The sequence below is a fragment of the Diorhabda sublineata genome, chromosome 11 (assembly GCF_026230105.1).
Source record: "Diorhabda sublineata isolate icDioSubl1.1 chromosome 11, icDioSubl1.1, whole genome shotgun sequence".
Lineage (NCBI taxonomy): Eukaryota > Metazoa > Arthropoda > Insecta > Coleoptera > Chrysomelidae > Diorhabda > Diorhabda sublineata.
The window spans coordinates 13,920,251-13,938,269 of NC_079484.1; the positions used below are offsets into that span (position 1 = coordinate 13,920,251).

At 28.9% G+C, this 18,019-nt stretch overlaps 1 protein-coding gene across 1 annotated transcript in view; it reads left to right on the forward strand.

The window, feature by feature from the left end:
* The first annotated feature begins 2,133 nt into the window (after positions 1–2,133).
* LOC130450039 (putative ammonium transporter 2) overlaps positions 2,134–18,019 on the forward strand; it is a 152,431-nt gene continuing 136,545 nt past the window's right edge. The window contains exons 1-2 of the mRNA XM_056788201.1: positions 2,134–2,260; positions 17,252–17,338. Of these exons, the coding sequence (XP_056644179.1) occupies positions 2,134–2,260; positions 17,252–17,338 (214 nt within the window). The remainder of the gene's footprint in view (positions 2,261–17,251; positions 17,339–18,019) is intronic.

The following is an 18,019-nucleotide window of genomic DNA, read 5'->3' on the forward strand; positions in this document are numbered from 1 at the left end:
ATTCACGCATAATATGTGGATCACTTTCAGCCCAATATCTACAATTATGCCTACTTACTAAGCCATTTAATGACCATTAGCATTCATCAGAAAAGCAAATATTGCTTAACAATTGTGGATTGTTATTGATAATTTGCGTCATTGATTCGCAAAACTCTAGACGACGATCAAAATCATCTTCATTCAACTCGTGCACCAACTTAACTTTGTATGGGTGGTACTTGAATTTATGTAGAACTCGGAAAACTGTAGAAGATGAAACACCGATCGCTCTACTTATTGTTGACAACGATTGGGGTTGTTGAGCCTCTAAGCTGACTTGCCCTAAAATTGCCACTTGGATTGCTTCGTTATTTACGAGTCCCTCTCGCTTATGCACTTTATTGCAAACAGACCCTGTTGTGGTAAATTTCTCCATCAGTTGAATTACATACTTATGAGTTGCATGTCTTCCGTCATGTAATTCGTTAAATATTCTAGCAGCAGCTCTTGCACAATTATTATTTTGGTAGTATAAACCTACAATTTCAATTCTTTCTTGCAAAGAGTAAACCATTTCAGAGAAACAAAATAAATAATGTATCAAATTACACTATCAATAGTGACTACAAATTCTAGTTGACAATGTCAAACTTTAATAAAAAGTAGAGTTTTCTGTTGTTTGGATTTTTTAAGTAGAATAAATAGCACAGTTAAAAATTTTTAATCTTAAGATTAAAGAGTTTGAACTGTTGTACAACCCATTTTAGTACAGGCAAATAAGGTTAAAGTAAATAATAAGTAAAATTTGTGCTCTTAAAAGAAAAATTGTTTATCTCATAAACTAACCACTTTAACCTACAAGTATTATACATTTTTGAAATCAGCTCAAAGAGGAGTATCCAAATTTTACATAAAAAATATGAAAAGTAATTTAAAAAAATAAAGGGGATGCTGCTAGGGGTGAGGGGGTGGCTTTTCCAGTAAGTTTAAATAAGCCATAATGCTTGCCCCTTCCAACATAAATTGACGTGTTTTTGGATTTTTTCTAAATACCAGTATTACAAAAGTTATTAAAGATGGATACTTTTATCTGAAAAGCACTGTATATATATATATATATATATATATATATATATATATATATTTGAATATTGAATTATATGCGTTTGAAAATAGAGAATTAATACTATCAAAAATCATCGAAAATCTTAATTATTTTCCAGACGATGAATAGCCGAAACATCGATTCAAAAATTATTAAAAAAAAACTAGTTTTAAAACAGAAGAGACCTAAAATCAAGAACACTTAGAAACATTTATATATAGAATTTGATGACTTTATATCGGAATCAGGATTAATTAGGCTTAAAAATGATCCTTGTTTATACCTCTATCATAACCATTGCTTAGAAACTTATTTTCTACTTCATGCTGATGAGTAACTTCCAGTAACAATGAAACTGATATGTAGAGTTTAGAATAAAACCTGTCAAGAAAATTTAAGATACAAGAACAAGGAAATATGAGTGGATTTTTAGGTATTAGTGTTAAAATTACAACAGATTGACTATTTAAATTGAAAGGACTATCTTAAAAATGTTCCAATTAAATTTAGAATACAATATTGTGAAAGATCAAGAATTCCTATAAATAATACTTTGAATGGAGTTAAAACTGAAACAAACCTGATCATCAAATATTAAGTTGCGCATTGTATGCGACATTTATAAAATCTACAATATTAATTTTCGTATTTTTTTTTTTTTTGATAAAACGAATGAAACTAAAATATGAAGAAATTCTTTCTTTTGCTTTTGAAAAATAGTCTGGAATAAGCTAAAGTATATTGGATTCAGAATGATGTATCGCATATAAAATCTTATTCAAACAACCTTATTTCTGAAAATGTTCATTTTTCAAATCACATCAAAAATCATTTTTATTCACTGCATGGATTTTTCATTCTGCACAGTTCACTAAGAAATTATCGTATAGATTTCAGTATAACAAAGAAAGAAATGTGTGCTGTATAATTTACTTTACATTCAAGTAGATTTAATAGTCGTCTTTTGAATATTTAGTTGTTTACGAACACAAGTCACGATTTTCTACAGTTACTTTCAATATTTGAGAACAGGTATTACGACGAAAATGTCTTCAAATACTTCGTACGGGTTTGTAGGGGAAAATGTAACAATTTCTTGGTTATATGCAATCAACTTGGAAGATGCAAATTGGGTTATTACTAGTTCATTCATGATATTTACAATGCAAACTGGTGAGTATGTCATATTACTTTGATTCACGGGCTCCAGAAATTTTATAGCAAATAGTCAAGGCATTTACCTGAGAAACTTTGTGATTCAATATTTATTCGTAGAAATTACTTTTTATCCTATATTAGTTACTACTTCAGGGGCGATTTAACTATTTTAAATTTAATTATTATTAAGTTATTTTGTCTAAGAGATATTCTCCAACTGTTGAATTGCCGTTGGTGCAGTTTATTGAGATAAAAAGTTTTCTGTGGTATTGTATGTCCGACTCGAAATTCTTGTTTCCATGTAAATTATCTAGATCCAAACTACGCTTATCGCTTATACTTCTTGAAAGGTCCATATCACGTATTGAAAAATTTGGTTATTATGCTGTACTGGTAAATTGAATAAACAGGTGTAGACAACAGAAGCGATTAACACGAGATCCTCAGTATTCACTACAGACACTGTCGCAAGCTTGAACGAATTCAGTATAAAATTACAGGTGATGGAATTGCCTGAATTTGATGGTAATTATAATAATTAGCTAGAAATTGGGGACTCATGCAATTCTTTAATCTATCAAAATCAGCGATATAAAAAGGTTTCATTATCCTCACGCACACTTATGTTGCGGTCCTCTGGTGGTGGCCTAGAGTTTTCTGAAGCGAATTACGCAGCTGGTTGGGTTCAATTAGCGAAAAACAATAATATTCACATTTTAGAGAATCATGTGAATGATTTTTTCGTTTAAGTAAAATGAATGAAGAGTCGTCTCAATTACTTGACAACGCATCAAAACATTCAAGGGTATGGAAAGTTCTCAAAGAATCCTTTGAAAATAGGGATACTTGAATAGACTATTTCATTTAATTCATATTCATTTCATTTATATATATTTATTATTATCATTAAATGGGTTAAATACCAAAAAAATTGTCACTTTTTTGATTGGCACAAACATTATATTCAGAATTGTGTAGATTTTCAAATACTAAGTGTTAATGATTGTGTACAGGGAGGAAAGGAACTGTACTGTTCACGTCACGATCATTCCATAGAACAATATTGTTTATATTCTTGTAAAATCAAACAAATGTTACTTAGTCCATGTACTTCTGGGTGTAGGAAATCAAAGTAGAATCGTTATCATAAAATATTTTTATCCTTAAAGCGAAAACCTAAGCGCCAGCCTGATATTAAAAGTGAAAATTGTAAATGTATTAACGAATATACAGCTTTATGGACATGCTAAAGGTTAACGATGTGAAAAGTCAACATTCGTATTTTTTACTACCAAAGAAAGTAATGATACCCCCAAATTATGCATTGTTTTGTAACTTTCATGCATAGTCACTTCCGGCTATTTTTTAAATGACATACAAGTGCAAATATACAACCCTATTTTTTTTGTGTCATTATTCAATACAATTGCATGATCGCAGAAGATACCAAAAAGTGTAGCGTATGTGCTTAATAAATCCTGAACAACGATCTCTTTAGCGTATTTTATGTGGTGAAACTCGTATGACTCGATAGAAGCTTATAAATTAACTACCGTTATATATGTGTATCTCATTCAGTGAATAACGCAATTTCGATACCGATTGAGATTGCTAGGTATCTAAAAAAGAATCACTTTATATTACGTTAATAGAATTCCAATTAAACAGAAGTTTTATCATGAATTTATTCAACCGATGAAAGCGATTACATAGATTTTCGCACGCGTAAAAACACGCAAACGTTAATTTCAATTTGGAATGCTCAAACCGAGCACGATGTTCTCTTATTTATTTAAATGATTTCTATTCGTGACGTTAATTAATAAACACTGTTTCTTACGTTTTCAATTTATTAAAATAGTATAAATTACACTTAACTTCCTTACAATAATTCAATTATCACTATTAATTAACTAACTCAAATTATTTATTAAAATTTTTCGATTACTTTGCTAATTCGTTCTGTCACTACGACTATTTATTATCAACTAAACTGCGCTACAGAAACTCCTTATATATGCCCCAGAAGAATTCTAAAAACTTCTAGGAAATAACAAAACAAATGAAAAAATAGACCTTTCTAGAAATTATTTGGAAGAAAAAATATAAATAAACCGCCTGCTATAAGTTATATAAAAAAATATCAAGGGAATTCCGGGTATTTCAATCGTATATCAAAGGTTGTCGCTTTTGCCGTATTTTAGAATTCCAAAATAGCCGGACAGGGCCGGTTTAAGGACCCATTTCAAGAACTTGTTGGTAACAATATCATGAATTCTATCAACAAAAAAGTTACTAATCGATGTTTTTTGTTTCAAACCTCTAAAAATAATAAACTTTTGTGCCTTTTGATGACAGAATTTGAAGAGTTTGCCCATAAATCTATAAGATACTACGGAACATGTATGTATTCTAGAAGGCAAGTTGATGACGATGATAGATGAAATTATTACCTATCGAGAAGGTCTGGGTATCCAGGCCAAATGAAAAGCCTAAAAATGAACCAGATTTTCATGGAACCAATTAGAAATGTCATTTCAGAACAGAATCCTCCTTTCATATTAGACTACAACCAGATATCTGACCTTTTTGAAAATGTCTACGGTTCATCTGATCCAACAAGTATTATGAAGAACTATACAAATGATTTTAATCAATATACATGCTAACTAAAATTTACCCTTTCTTTGAGCACAGATGCTCTAAACTCAAGAAGAAACTGTTTTCTCAGCTACAATTAAACATATCAGAAATAGAAAGTGAATCATCTCAAATAAAATTTAATTAACTGAACCAATAATTTACTTTGATATATTTTTCTCTTTCTTCTATTTCTCTCTGCATTTTCATTGATCTTACATCTTTTCAACAATGGAATAGCAATAATATATGGAAAAATCTCTCCACGTTGCAGAAATCACGATCCTTACAAACCTAGAAGCCGTAGCTATCGAACTACACACTAATCAAAAAGTAAATATCTGCAATGTATACAGGGTGATTCATTAAGAATGTTCAATCTCTGAACTGTAGATTCTAGACCTCAAAATATGATGATTCAGCTCAACAAGCCTTATGCAAATATGACTAGTTTACGAGATACGTGGGGTGTTCAAAGTTTAAACTTAAATTTGGATTTTCACAATAATTTTTTATGTTTTCACAATTTCTCTTTGAAAATTGGCAATTTTACGTTTTTTGGCATGAGGAATCATAATTTGCACTTTAATTTAAGATTGCTAATAGAGGGCGCTAGTTATACTTGTTTGTGTTAATTAAATCAAAGTAAACTTTTTTTGGGCTAAACTTACAACTAAAATAATAAAATAATATTAAAAAGCATTAAATTCTACAAAAAAAAGTTACTCTTCTTTGATTCGTGTAAGTCAATCGGTTATCGAGTTATTTGCTTCTAAAAAGTTCAATATATTTTAATTTTTTCATAAAAAAATTTTGTTATTCCTTAAATATGTAACAATAACAAATTTGTAGACAAAAATGAAAAACTTCAATGCAAATGCTCAAAATGAACACAATACACTTTATGATCCGCTTTCGTAAAGATCTCTTAATATCAAAATCACATTCGTGAATTAAGCCGTGGTTTAATTTTTCGATGAAGAAGATGAAATTTTAATTTGTGTTACGGAGAATCCAGATATCAGTATGGTGGAATATATGGGTATATAATAGGTCCTTTTGAACTGCCAACCAATTTAAATGAACCTCTTTTTTGGACCGCATCGATGGATTGGTCGTGGAAGTGAGTTTGCTTGGCCACCAACAGGCCCTGATTTAAATCCTTTGGATTTTTCAATTTGGTCGCAAATGAAGGCATTAGTTTACAAAGAAAAAATTACTTCTCTTCCATAACTGTGACAGAAAATAGAAGAAGCCGCGGATGTAATTAAAAATAATAGACAAGGATTATTTGATATTAAGAGATCTTTACGAAAGCGGATCATAAAGTGTAGTGAAGTAAATGGTGGGCATTTTGAGCATTTCCTTTGAAGTTTTTCATTTTTGTTTACAAATTTGTTATTGTTACATACCTGTATTTAAGGAATAATAAAAATTTTTTATGAAAAAATTAAAATTTATTGAACTTTTTAGAAGCAAATAACTCGATAACCGATTGAGTTACACGAATCAAAGAAGAGTAACTTTTTTTTATAGAATTTAACGCTTTTTAATATTTTTTTATTATTTTAGTTGTAAGTTTAGCCCAAAAAAAGTTTACTTTGATTTAATTAACACAAACAAGAGTAACTAGCGCCCTCTATTAACAATCCTAAATTAGAGTGCAAATTATGATTCCTCATGCCAAAAAACGTGAGATTTCCAATTTTTAAATAAAAATTATGAAAACATAAAAAATTGTTGCGAAAATTTAAATTTAAACGTATCTCGGAAACTAACAATAATAAAATAAATAAATCTCCTAGCTTCCAACAAACGATTAATATTACTGAAAACGACAGCAAACAAAGAATGGGGTGCAGATCGACAGACATTATTAACACCGAACACTTATTCGATCAAAACTAGACTATGGATCAATTGTATATTTAACAGCAAACAAATCGCTTCTGAAAAAACTGGACAGCTTTCATAATTCAGTTTTACGTTTGATAACAGGTGCATCCAAAACTAAAACAGTGGAAAGCCTGTACTGCGAATTAGGGCAACCATCTTTAGGAGACAGAAGAATATATTTAAGCCTTACGTATGCAGCCAAACTAAAATCCAATCCAACCCTCTAAAACTGCTTCTCCAAGAAATTCCCAAATCTTTCTTTAAATAAACTCAGAACCCTGAAACCTTTCTATGCTAGAATTAGATTATATCTAAGTGAATTGCCTTCCTATCGAATCTTCTCAGACTCTACCATGGACAAGCTCCTCCAGCACCATCCACTTTCGCTGCTGAATTACATGCAATATATCAAGCTAAACATATCGCCGCTTCATCAAATGAACATAATCACATCATACTCACAGAATAGTGATAGTGCGCGACCTTTTCAATTACTGCTGATATTAAATCAATCCTGAAGCGTTAAGTGCTCAATAAATGAGAGAACAAATGGTCAACGTCCACACATAAACTTCGTGAAGTAAAATCATGGTCAATACTACCGAAAAATCGCAGAGATGAAGTTGTTCTAACACGTCTCTGTCTACGCCATACGCGACTGACCCATAGCTACTTATTTGATGCGAAACCTGAACCAAAATGTATCAAATGCAATTGCAAATTGACTATAACATAAACATAATCGTAGAATGTCCATCTCTCAACTCAGAAAGATCATCATCAAATCTACCACTGCGCATTCTGTAATAAAAAAAATAATTACAGAATATAAGGATTAAGAAATTTATTCAATGTCCATTAGGGTATTTGAACTATATAACACCTTCTCCTCCAAAATAACCAAACAATAATCAATACTGTGCAAGATTACAGAAATACAGTCCAAATACTGATAATATGGAGGTTTAATCTTTCTTCAAGTATTGGTGTCAATCCTTGCGAAGATATTTCATTCATCTCTATTAATAATATTTTTTAGGAAAATGTTTGTTTCAATTATTTTTATATTTGGTTCTAAGGCTTTAGAACATTATTTGGAAGCAAAATTGAGTAATAAAAACATGAAGCTAATGACATTGTAATCGAATCCATATCTGAAACTTTAAATATATCGGTTTTTGCCAAAGGGCTGGGAATAATCAATGTCGTTTTTGTCTCCGTATTTGAGGATTATTTACGAAAAGTGAGCAGAATCTAGAGATTTTTCTGCCTAGAATCATCCAAAGCCGTAATTTTATTATTGTCGAGTATTTTACTCAAAATTCGGTTATCTTCACTTAATGTTAAAACGGAATCGGAGTTTGCTTTTGCTATAACTGATATAGCATCAATATCTTTCGGATTCTCTGTGTTTGTTTTTGAATTTAGAAGTTTAATAAGGTTTTATATGAATTTTAAATTTTAAATAATGCATCGGCAACGTAATTTTCTTCGCCTTTTTTGTATTTTATTTTATTTGAAAATCAAATTCTTTTAGTTTTAATTTCCTCTTATTAAACGTTGATTGGGTTCTTTAAAAGAACGTAGCCAGACGAGTGGCTTATGGTCAGTTTCAATAATGAATTTTTTCAAAATCAATATGGTCGGAAGTTTTCATTAGTATAGCTAAAAGTTCTTTTTCGATTGTAAAACCAAAGTTTCTTCCAGCTGAATCAAGTGTTTGAGAGTAAATTGCTATAGGATCAGAATCTTGTGAAAGTACACTACCTAGAACGATATTAGAAGCGTTAAGTTAACGTAAATGTTTTTGTATAATCGCGATATGCTGAAGTTGGACAATTACAAAGAAGTTGTTTATACTTTTGAAAAGCATTGATATATTCTTACTCATTCGAATCTAATTTAGTTCTTTCTTTAATATATCTATTTATCGGCTAGGTTACTTTGACGACATTCTGTTTGAATTTGCGATAATATGAGAGCATACCAAGAAATGATTTTATTTGTTTTTCATTCTTAGGTGAAGGACAACTATGAGTTGATTTGATTTTATCTGGATTTAGTGAAAAACCATTGGTTTTAACATGGCCTAAGAAGGCTTCTTTTTTTCTAAAGAATTCAGACTTATCTAATTAAACTGTCAAATTCTATTTTTATAATTCACTAAATATTTGTTTTATTTGTTGGATATGGCCTTTTTTTGAAATTTTGGAAAGATAACTACATCATCCATGTATACAAAACATGACTGATAGAAAATAGGACGAAGAATTGTGACCATGACATGTTGAAATATTACAGGAGCGTTTTTTAAACCGAATGGCATATGTATATACGTCGTAGCTATTATCTACTGTAAAAGTAGTTTTTTTCAATTTGGTGAGAACCTGGTGCTAGATCTAAAGTAGAAAAATGATTACTTCGACCAAGATTGTCGAGAATTTCATCGATGCGAGGAAAGGGGTACTCTTCAATAGTTTTTTTATTCAATTTCCGATAGTAGGAAAGTTGTACGGAGATACCTTGTCTGATAATTTCATTATCTAAGAGTTTCTGAATCTAATTTGAAATTTTCTGTTTCAAATTATAGGGGTATTAATATGATTTTGCGATAAATGGGTATATCATCGACGGTTCATATTTAATGTTTAACAAAGTGAGTAAATTTAAGTCTGAATTTTCATTCATATTTTTGAATTTTTTGCAAAGAGAAATTGTATTGTATCTTTTTCTGCTGGATTAATGTGATCTGCATCTGCATCTTGTTTTTGTAATTTCAACAAGTGTCTTATCTTCATTTTGTTTCTGGTTTTTCAGTTTGGAGAATTGGTGGTATCCTTGCTTGTTCATGATAGTATTACTCTTAGATATTATAGGGTATTACTGATGTGGAAGTATTCCTGTTGTTGTCGATTGTTGACCTTGATTCATATAGTTTGGCTAACAAACAATTTTTTTTATTTTTCACTATCTTGATTTCACCGTTTTAAGATTTTAATATATATTTAAAAGCGGAACATTTATTAGTCTAATGAAATTGTTTTTACTAATGTTTTTACTGAAGCTGCTAAGCTGACTAACAGCAAACCGACATACTCTTTGGAAATTAAATGATTTTGATTTTAAAGGAGTCTTTGATATAATTATCATTGTTATAATCATAAGATTTTCTCAAAATTTCAGTTAACTACTTAGTAAGAGGTTCACTCGGAGTGTTAATTGATTCTACAACGGGTCTTGCTGATAGAGTAAGCTTATGAATTTTTGTTCAACCATAGAATTTAGCAGAAATATCTTCTGAGTGTATTTGTCAATTATTTTTTGTGGATAATTTTTTTTATTAATTCATTTTGATTAATAGTGGTTTTGAGAGTTCTTTATAAGATGTATTATTGTCTTCCACAGCAATTCTTATTTAATTTATGTTATTAATATTTATTATTGTTATACTTTTATAGACATTTTTATATTTGACTTGACCATACTTTCCAGTCTACGGATACATAAGTATTCGGAAGGTCGGAAATATTTAGAGTTAGTACAATTTCTTATTCCTTAGACCTCCAATACATGTTTATTCTTCTAAATGTTCTTGATTTTAGGTTTCTTCTGTTTTAAAATTAGTTTTTTCTCGCCAATAATATTATGAGTGGTTTTTTATCAGGAACGTGGCAAGGAATTGATATTATTGAATTGATATTATTAAAACTTGTGAAAACTCTTAAACTCATAGAATTCAACATTCAATACATATTTGGATAGTACCAAAAAAATTAGATTCTTCGCAAAAGCCAAAATTCCGACTTGTTGCGGACTAAATGCAATCACAATTGGAGATCGTTATCCGTTACCGGACATACAACGTTACTAGCTTTTAACATAGAAAACGGGCACTATGAATATGTGCTGATGCCGATGGGTTTGAAAGGACCTCCTTCGACCTTTCAAAGAGTTGTAGACAATATATTAAGAGGTATACAAAACGAGAAATGTTTGGTGTATCTTGACGATATAATTCTGTTCAGTATCAATTTAGAGGAGCACCTTAACAACCTAAAGAAAGTTTGTAATAGACTAAGAGAGTCTAATTAAGAATTGATAGATCCGAATTTTTACGAAAAGAAGTAGCATATCTTGGCCACATTGTAACGTCAGAAGGTGTAAAACAGAAAAAAATCTGGCAATTCAAAAATTTCCTATACCAAAAAAATTTTTTCAAAATTAACTAAACCATTATCAAAGAGATAAAAAAAGATGCAATTATCAATATAAAAGATCCTAATTATGTCGAAGGTTTTGAAATGTGTAAAAATCTGTTAATGAATGAGTCAATACTTCAATATCCAGATTTCACAAAACTATTCAACTTAACCACTTTGGGTACTGTTCTAAGCCAAGGGAAAATAGGCTCTGACCTAAACGACTCCAGTTAATATTCTCACTCAAAGATCCAAGCTCAAAGCTTGTAAAATGTCGCTTGGAACTTGAAGAATATGTTCACAATATTGTTTACAAAAAAGGACTTCAAACACTTATAGTGATTGTTTATCTCGAATTCAAATAAATATTAACGAAGCAGAACAACAGAAACTTCAGTGTTTAAGAATTTATTATATTATATGGACAAATTTAAAAAAGTGTTATCAGAATGCTTTGATGATAATGAATCTTTAATAGTTAAAACAGATAACAATATTGAGATTAATGTAGATAATGATGACCGTCTTACTGTTCATACAAATCATAATAATCCGGTAATAAGTACATCAATTTCAGATTCCGCGGTAAATGTTGGTAATAATATTTTCAGAAGTAAATTCTGAGCTAGCCGCACCGCACCTACTATAATAAAACTTTATGAAACTAAACAAAATTATTTTACCATCATCTGGAAACAATTTTGAGCAAGATGTCATTAATTTTTTAAAAGAATGTTTACTACCTAAATCGAAGATCCTATTTGTTGAAAATTCTGTTATAGAAGAGTCATTAAAAACGCATAAAAAATTCATTACACAGCATCCAGAATCAAATGAAATCATTGAAAGATTTAATTTGACAATTATTAAACATATAAGACTTTTAAACAATCAAAAACATACAAAAAATGAGCCTATCGAAAATAAAATAATTTACGCACTAATAGCTTATTCTATCTCTATCTTCATTCTGTAACAATTTTGAAACCTAAATAGTAACACATCTTTTCATATAGAAATAGATCAAAGAATTGTTGATGATTATGTTGGGATTATGGATTAGATAATGGTATATTTATGAGAAAACTAGATACGTTATCAATTGGAAGATTATTTTATTTCTATTAGAGTTTCGGAGGTATGTCCTTACAATGTTGATGATCGAAGAGAACTAAATTACCTATTACCTGAACTTAATACATTTTGAATTTCATTATCTAATCTATACATAAATCTATACCTGGTTTTATTACCTGTATCTCGAAAACCTTTTTTTCTTTATTTTAGGAAATGCCAAAATATATTCTTTGACAAGGTTTAAAATGTGTTTAACACATGTTTTAAATTAGAAAACTTCACTTCCGTAATCTTAGTGTAATCAATATTATAAAAGTGCAATATCTTAAAAGAGACGGATTTTTGCATTCAATATTCTCACACGTCCTCTCAAAAATTAATCTCTTTCATTCATAAGTTACACTAGTTAAAAACCATATTTCTAATATTAATCGACATACCTTCCGTTAACTCTTTGTCTGGAACGGTTATCAACCGCTTATATAGTGATTCATCTGCCTTCACGATAAGGGAAACCTAAAAAATACCTTCTAGTTCAAAAATAAAAAAAATACAATTATAATATTATATCTAGACATTATTTATTAAGCCTAATCATTTTTGCTGTCAACTCCAGGAATTTGACCTTTGGTATTGGCTTCGTCAGCATATCTGCAATTTTCTCACCTGTTGAAATATGTTTAACAATTATAGTCTTTTTCTCACACTGTTCTCGAGAGAAATGATATTTGATATCAATATGCTTGAATCATTTGTGGTTTGTAGAATTATTAGATATGCTAATACATCCGTTGTTATCTTCATGTATTAAGATAGGTTCTTTGGTTTGAAGGTTTATACCTGATGCTAAAATCTATCAAACAACTTAAATAAATAATCCGTTGTTCCCTTCTTCTTAGAGTATAGATTAGGATTTTCATTATCGTTTCCTTCCCAATTAGAGTCAACTTATCCTGTAAACATTTTATCATATGTTTTCTTCACATGTTTTAAGTCTATAGTACCTCATAAGTACCCAAATACTCGTTTTAAACATTCCCACATTTCTTGGTTATTTTAATTCATATATCTGCTTAATATTATACACACATACATACATACATACATACATATATATATATATATATATATATATATATATATATATATATATATATATATATATATATATATATTGCTTTAATATATGTGCTAGTGTTGTTTCTTCATTTTGTCTAGTAGCCCTAATAACTGAGAAGAGTTTTACCTCTTTTAATTTTAAAATAAAATTGGTTCTTTCGAACTCCAAGTAGTTTTGCTACACTTTTTGCTCAAAGATATTGTATAATACAGTAAAAATTTGTTTTGTTGAGAATGCCCGTTTCGCATAACTTAAATACGAATGGGACAAATATTCAATTAACACATTTTTCGTGGTTGATTCTGATTTCTTCCACTTGTTTCCACTGGTTCCGGTTTATCCATGAATCACTTCTAGTTCTCTTAAAAGACTACGGATTCTAAACTTTCACGCATTATAATTTTCACCATCAGAAGGTTGAATATTACTTTTCGATTTTAAAGTACCCATACTGTTTGTGGAACAATAATTGGAAATAGTTATTTTCACTGAAAATAACTTCTGGTAATATAGGGGATATTGAAGACCCCATTGGTGTTCCCAAAAATTTATTGATAATTTTTATTATTACATATAACAATACATATGTATTGTTAAAAATGAATGTTACTAATTCTAAATCTGAGCTTCTTTATTAAGTTTGTAGTTTTCACTTATATGCTACATTTATGTTTTAAGGCATATATTTAAGAAAACATTACTAAATAGGGATATTACATCCAATCCTAATAATACATGATTCGGTGGTAATATCATATAATTGAAAGTTTCTTTGATTTTGAAGGAGTCTTTTATATGACAATCATTGTGATAATCTTGAGATTTAGTCAAAATTTCAGTTAACCAATTTGTAAAGGAGTTCAATGGAAGTGTTAATTGATGCTACAATGGGTCGAGCTGATAGAATGAATGAATTTTTGGTGAACAGTATATACATATATAAATTTATTTAATTTCTTATTTCTAAGACCTTTTAATATTGTTTATGTTTCTAGATTTCCTTGATTTTAGGTCTTTTCTGTTTCCAAATTAGTTTTTCAAATAATTTTCAAAAGATAGAAATAAATTGACGTTTAGACTTCTTTAAAGTCTTTTTAAGCAGTTTTTGTGTTTCGAATAGATGAACATTTAGTTTCAGGATCTGATAGTTGGATAGATCTATCAGCCAAACTTATTATCACTGATCTCTTTGGTGACATAGGATGACACAAATTGAAGTTTAAATATCTTGAGGACCAAGTTGGCTTCATATACCATTCTGTTCTTATGTTATTGTTAATTTTATATAATGTGACGTTTTCAGTGATAAAAATTGAATTTTTTATTTATGTTTTCAATTTGATTCTTTGGTACGGCAGTAATGCATTCATCAAGATATCTGAATAAGAATGGAATATTTATATCAAGTTTGCTTAGGATAGTTTCTTCAAGATCTTCCATTATTAATTGTGCTATCATACTTGTTTTTTGTGCCATTTTTTTATTAATATTATTTTCACAATATTGATAGGAATATTTGTATCGAAAAAAACCAAATATAACGAATTAAATACATATTCGTTAGGAATTTTTATACTTTTGATTTTTTTTTGAAATCCTATGTGTTTTTTATATAGTATTTGTTTTCATCTAAAATTTGTTTCAAAATATTTTTCAAATAATTAGTTAATGGGTAAGAGGAGTGTGAATACTTAAAACGATCGATCGAAGGGGAATGTCAGGTTTGTGCAGTTTTGATAAACCATATATTCCAAGGAGCATTGGGAATTTTTAATTTTTTCGCATCTGATTGCGAAATAAAAAGTTGTTCCCCCAAGATCGAACTAGTTCATTATTTTTCTCTTGATAAAAATTCGTAGGAAATTGTTTAATTTTTTTGTAAGTTGTTTTATCATTCAATGATTTTAACATTTGATTATTATAATCTCCTGATTTCATGATAACATAAATAAAGTATCAGACCTTATTTTATTTTGAATTTCGTTATTTAGATGATTGGTGTTGCATTAAATATTTCATAAGATATTTTTCACAAGTAATTCTTTGTCAATAGAAATATTTTTTGCAAAATTGGGACCTAAAGATAAAACTTCTTTCACTTCATTTGGTATGACAGTATCAGTTAAATTTTCTATCCATTTTGATTTTATTTGTATTTTCAGCAATAGGTTGTTGTTTCAATTTCCTCAATATTTTTTCCTTTGCACTATCATAAAGTGATTCAGTTCATTCTCGATGTGTTTCTTCAAATTTTTGGAAAATATCAATAGGAATTACTTCATTCATTTTAACTGTTATGGTTTTAAATAATTTTTGTTATTTTCTTGTTGGAGTAATTGATTAGGAAAATTAATGAGAGATTTCATGGAATGGGATTTCAAAGAAAAAATCAAAGTATAAAAATTCCTAATGAATATATATTTATTCCGTTAGATGAGGTTTTTTTATAAGCAAATATTCCTATTACCATTGTGAAAAATATATTAATAAAAAAATGGGACAAAATTAAAGAATATATAGAAATACCTCAAAACGATTTTATAGGAGCTATACACTCACAACTTATAAACAAATTAATGGTTGCGCTACGGGGGCTTCCATTTCAAGTGTTATAGCCAATTAATAAACGAAGATCTAAGCAAACTCGATATAAATATTCAATTCACAATCGAGGTCGAGCAAAATAATAAAATCAATTTTGTTGATGTAACAATATATAAAATTAACAATAGCATAAGAACAGAATGCTATAAGAAACCAATTTGGCACTCAAGAAATTTGAATTATTTCACAAAAATGATCAGAGTGTAGCTATCAGATCCCGAATTAGATGCTTAGCTATTCAAAAAGCGAAAACTGCATTGAAAGGAAATAATTATTCTGAAAATTTATAAATAACACATTCTAGAAAAGCATAAACATATACTACAATCAATTAAAAAACAAAACAAACAAAACATCAAAACATAAAATATTTTTCAGTACCATAGGTACAAGCACTTTCCCAACAATTACTATAAGTCATGAAGGATATAATATATTCTCCAAATATTTCACTACTTTAAAATCTAAAACACCAAAAAATCAAAGAAGTAATATTATACAGGGTGATTAATCGAGAATGTCCAATCTCTGAATTCTAGATTCTAGACCTCAAAATATGATGATTACGCTCAACATGCCTTATGCAAATATTGCTAGTTTCCGAGATACGGGGTGTTCAAAGTTTAAATTTAAATTTTGATTTTCGCAATAATTTTTTATGTTTTCACAATTTCTCTTCGAAAATTGGCATTTTCACGTTTTTTCACATAAGGAATCATAATTTGTACTCTAATTTAACATTGCTAATAGAGGGCGCTAGTTACACTTGTTTGTATTAATTAAATTAAAGTAAACTTTTTTTGGACTAAACTTAGAACTAAAATAATGAAATAATATCCAAAAGCGTTAAATTCTACAAAAAAAGTTCAATAAATTTAATCTTTTCATAAAAAAATTTTATTATTCCTTAAATATGTAACAATAACAAATTTGTAAACAAAAATAAAAAACTTTAATGCAAATGCTCAAAATGAACACCATTTACTTCAATTAAGAGATCTTTACGAAAGCGGATCATGAAGTGTATTGAAATTATGAAATCGAAATTATGATCAAATACAATATAAACAATATGTATAAAAATTATAAAATCTCTAGTTACAATAATTAATTAAGATTTTCGCTTGTTCTTGTAAAAAATTTTAAAATTCATAGTTTTCAAAATTCAATAATCAAATTGACGTTGATAGAAATATTGATTAATTGAAATATATCAACGTCAATTTGAATATTATATTTTGAAACCTATTTTTCATGAGGATACGATCCAAAACCACCGAAATTCTTAATTGATTATTGTAACTAGGAATGTTGTTACTTTTATACAATAGAATGCTATATATGTATAGATAACGATATATATTCGAAATTTTTTAATAAAAGATATTCTATTCACCCTCAATAGCATAGCATTAGCTCCTGACATTTTGACATTTTGACACAATGAATTATAATTGTTTTTTATTATAGGATTTGGAATGCTTGAATCAGGTTGCGTTTCTATAAAAAACGAAGTTAATATAATGATGAAAAATGTTGTTGATATTGTTCTTGGAGGTGAGTGAATTTTTATTCATTTTACTCAAATTTTATATTTTAATTTAATTCACGATCATAAAGTCCAAGTAGTAAGACTCAGTTTCAGGAAGGAACTGGTGCAAGCTGGAATATTTAAAGCATAAATAGATCCGAACCAGGTTTAATGGATCTATACCTAAACTCATTGCCAATGTCATGGGAGTCATATATAAAATATAGTGTCTAATTATTTCACTATAATATCGATATTATGAATAATTGAATTGTGAATAAATATAGAAAACCGCAATAACCGACTATTTAATTTGGTGGAGCTTTTCAGAACAAAAATAATCACAGTTCAAGAACGATATCCAATATAATTTCTGTTGGTCGGTATTTATAAAAATTAAATAATTTGAACGGATTCATATTTTTTTAAAAAGATCTTTTCATTCAAATACTACACTTTACATGAACAGTATTTTTACTTATGTATTTATAGTGGCGTTCTATCTCAATGAGTTTGTGATTGTGATTCAAGGTCCAAGTTCCTTAACTCTTCCCCCCTTAAGATTGAAATTATGGTGCCCTTGGTGGGACAATCTCTTCTGGAACTGATCTCGAAGACGTCCCCTTTTCTTTAAACAAATATTGAAGAAATACTAGAATAATTAAACACAACACTAGAGCAAAATGGTTGACTGTCATGTTATTTCC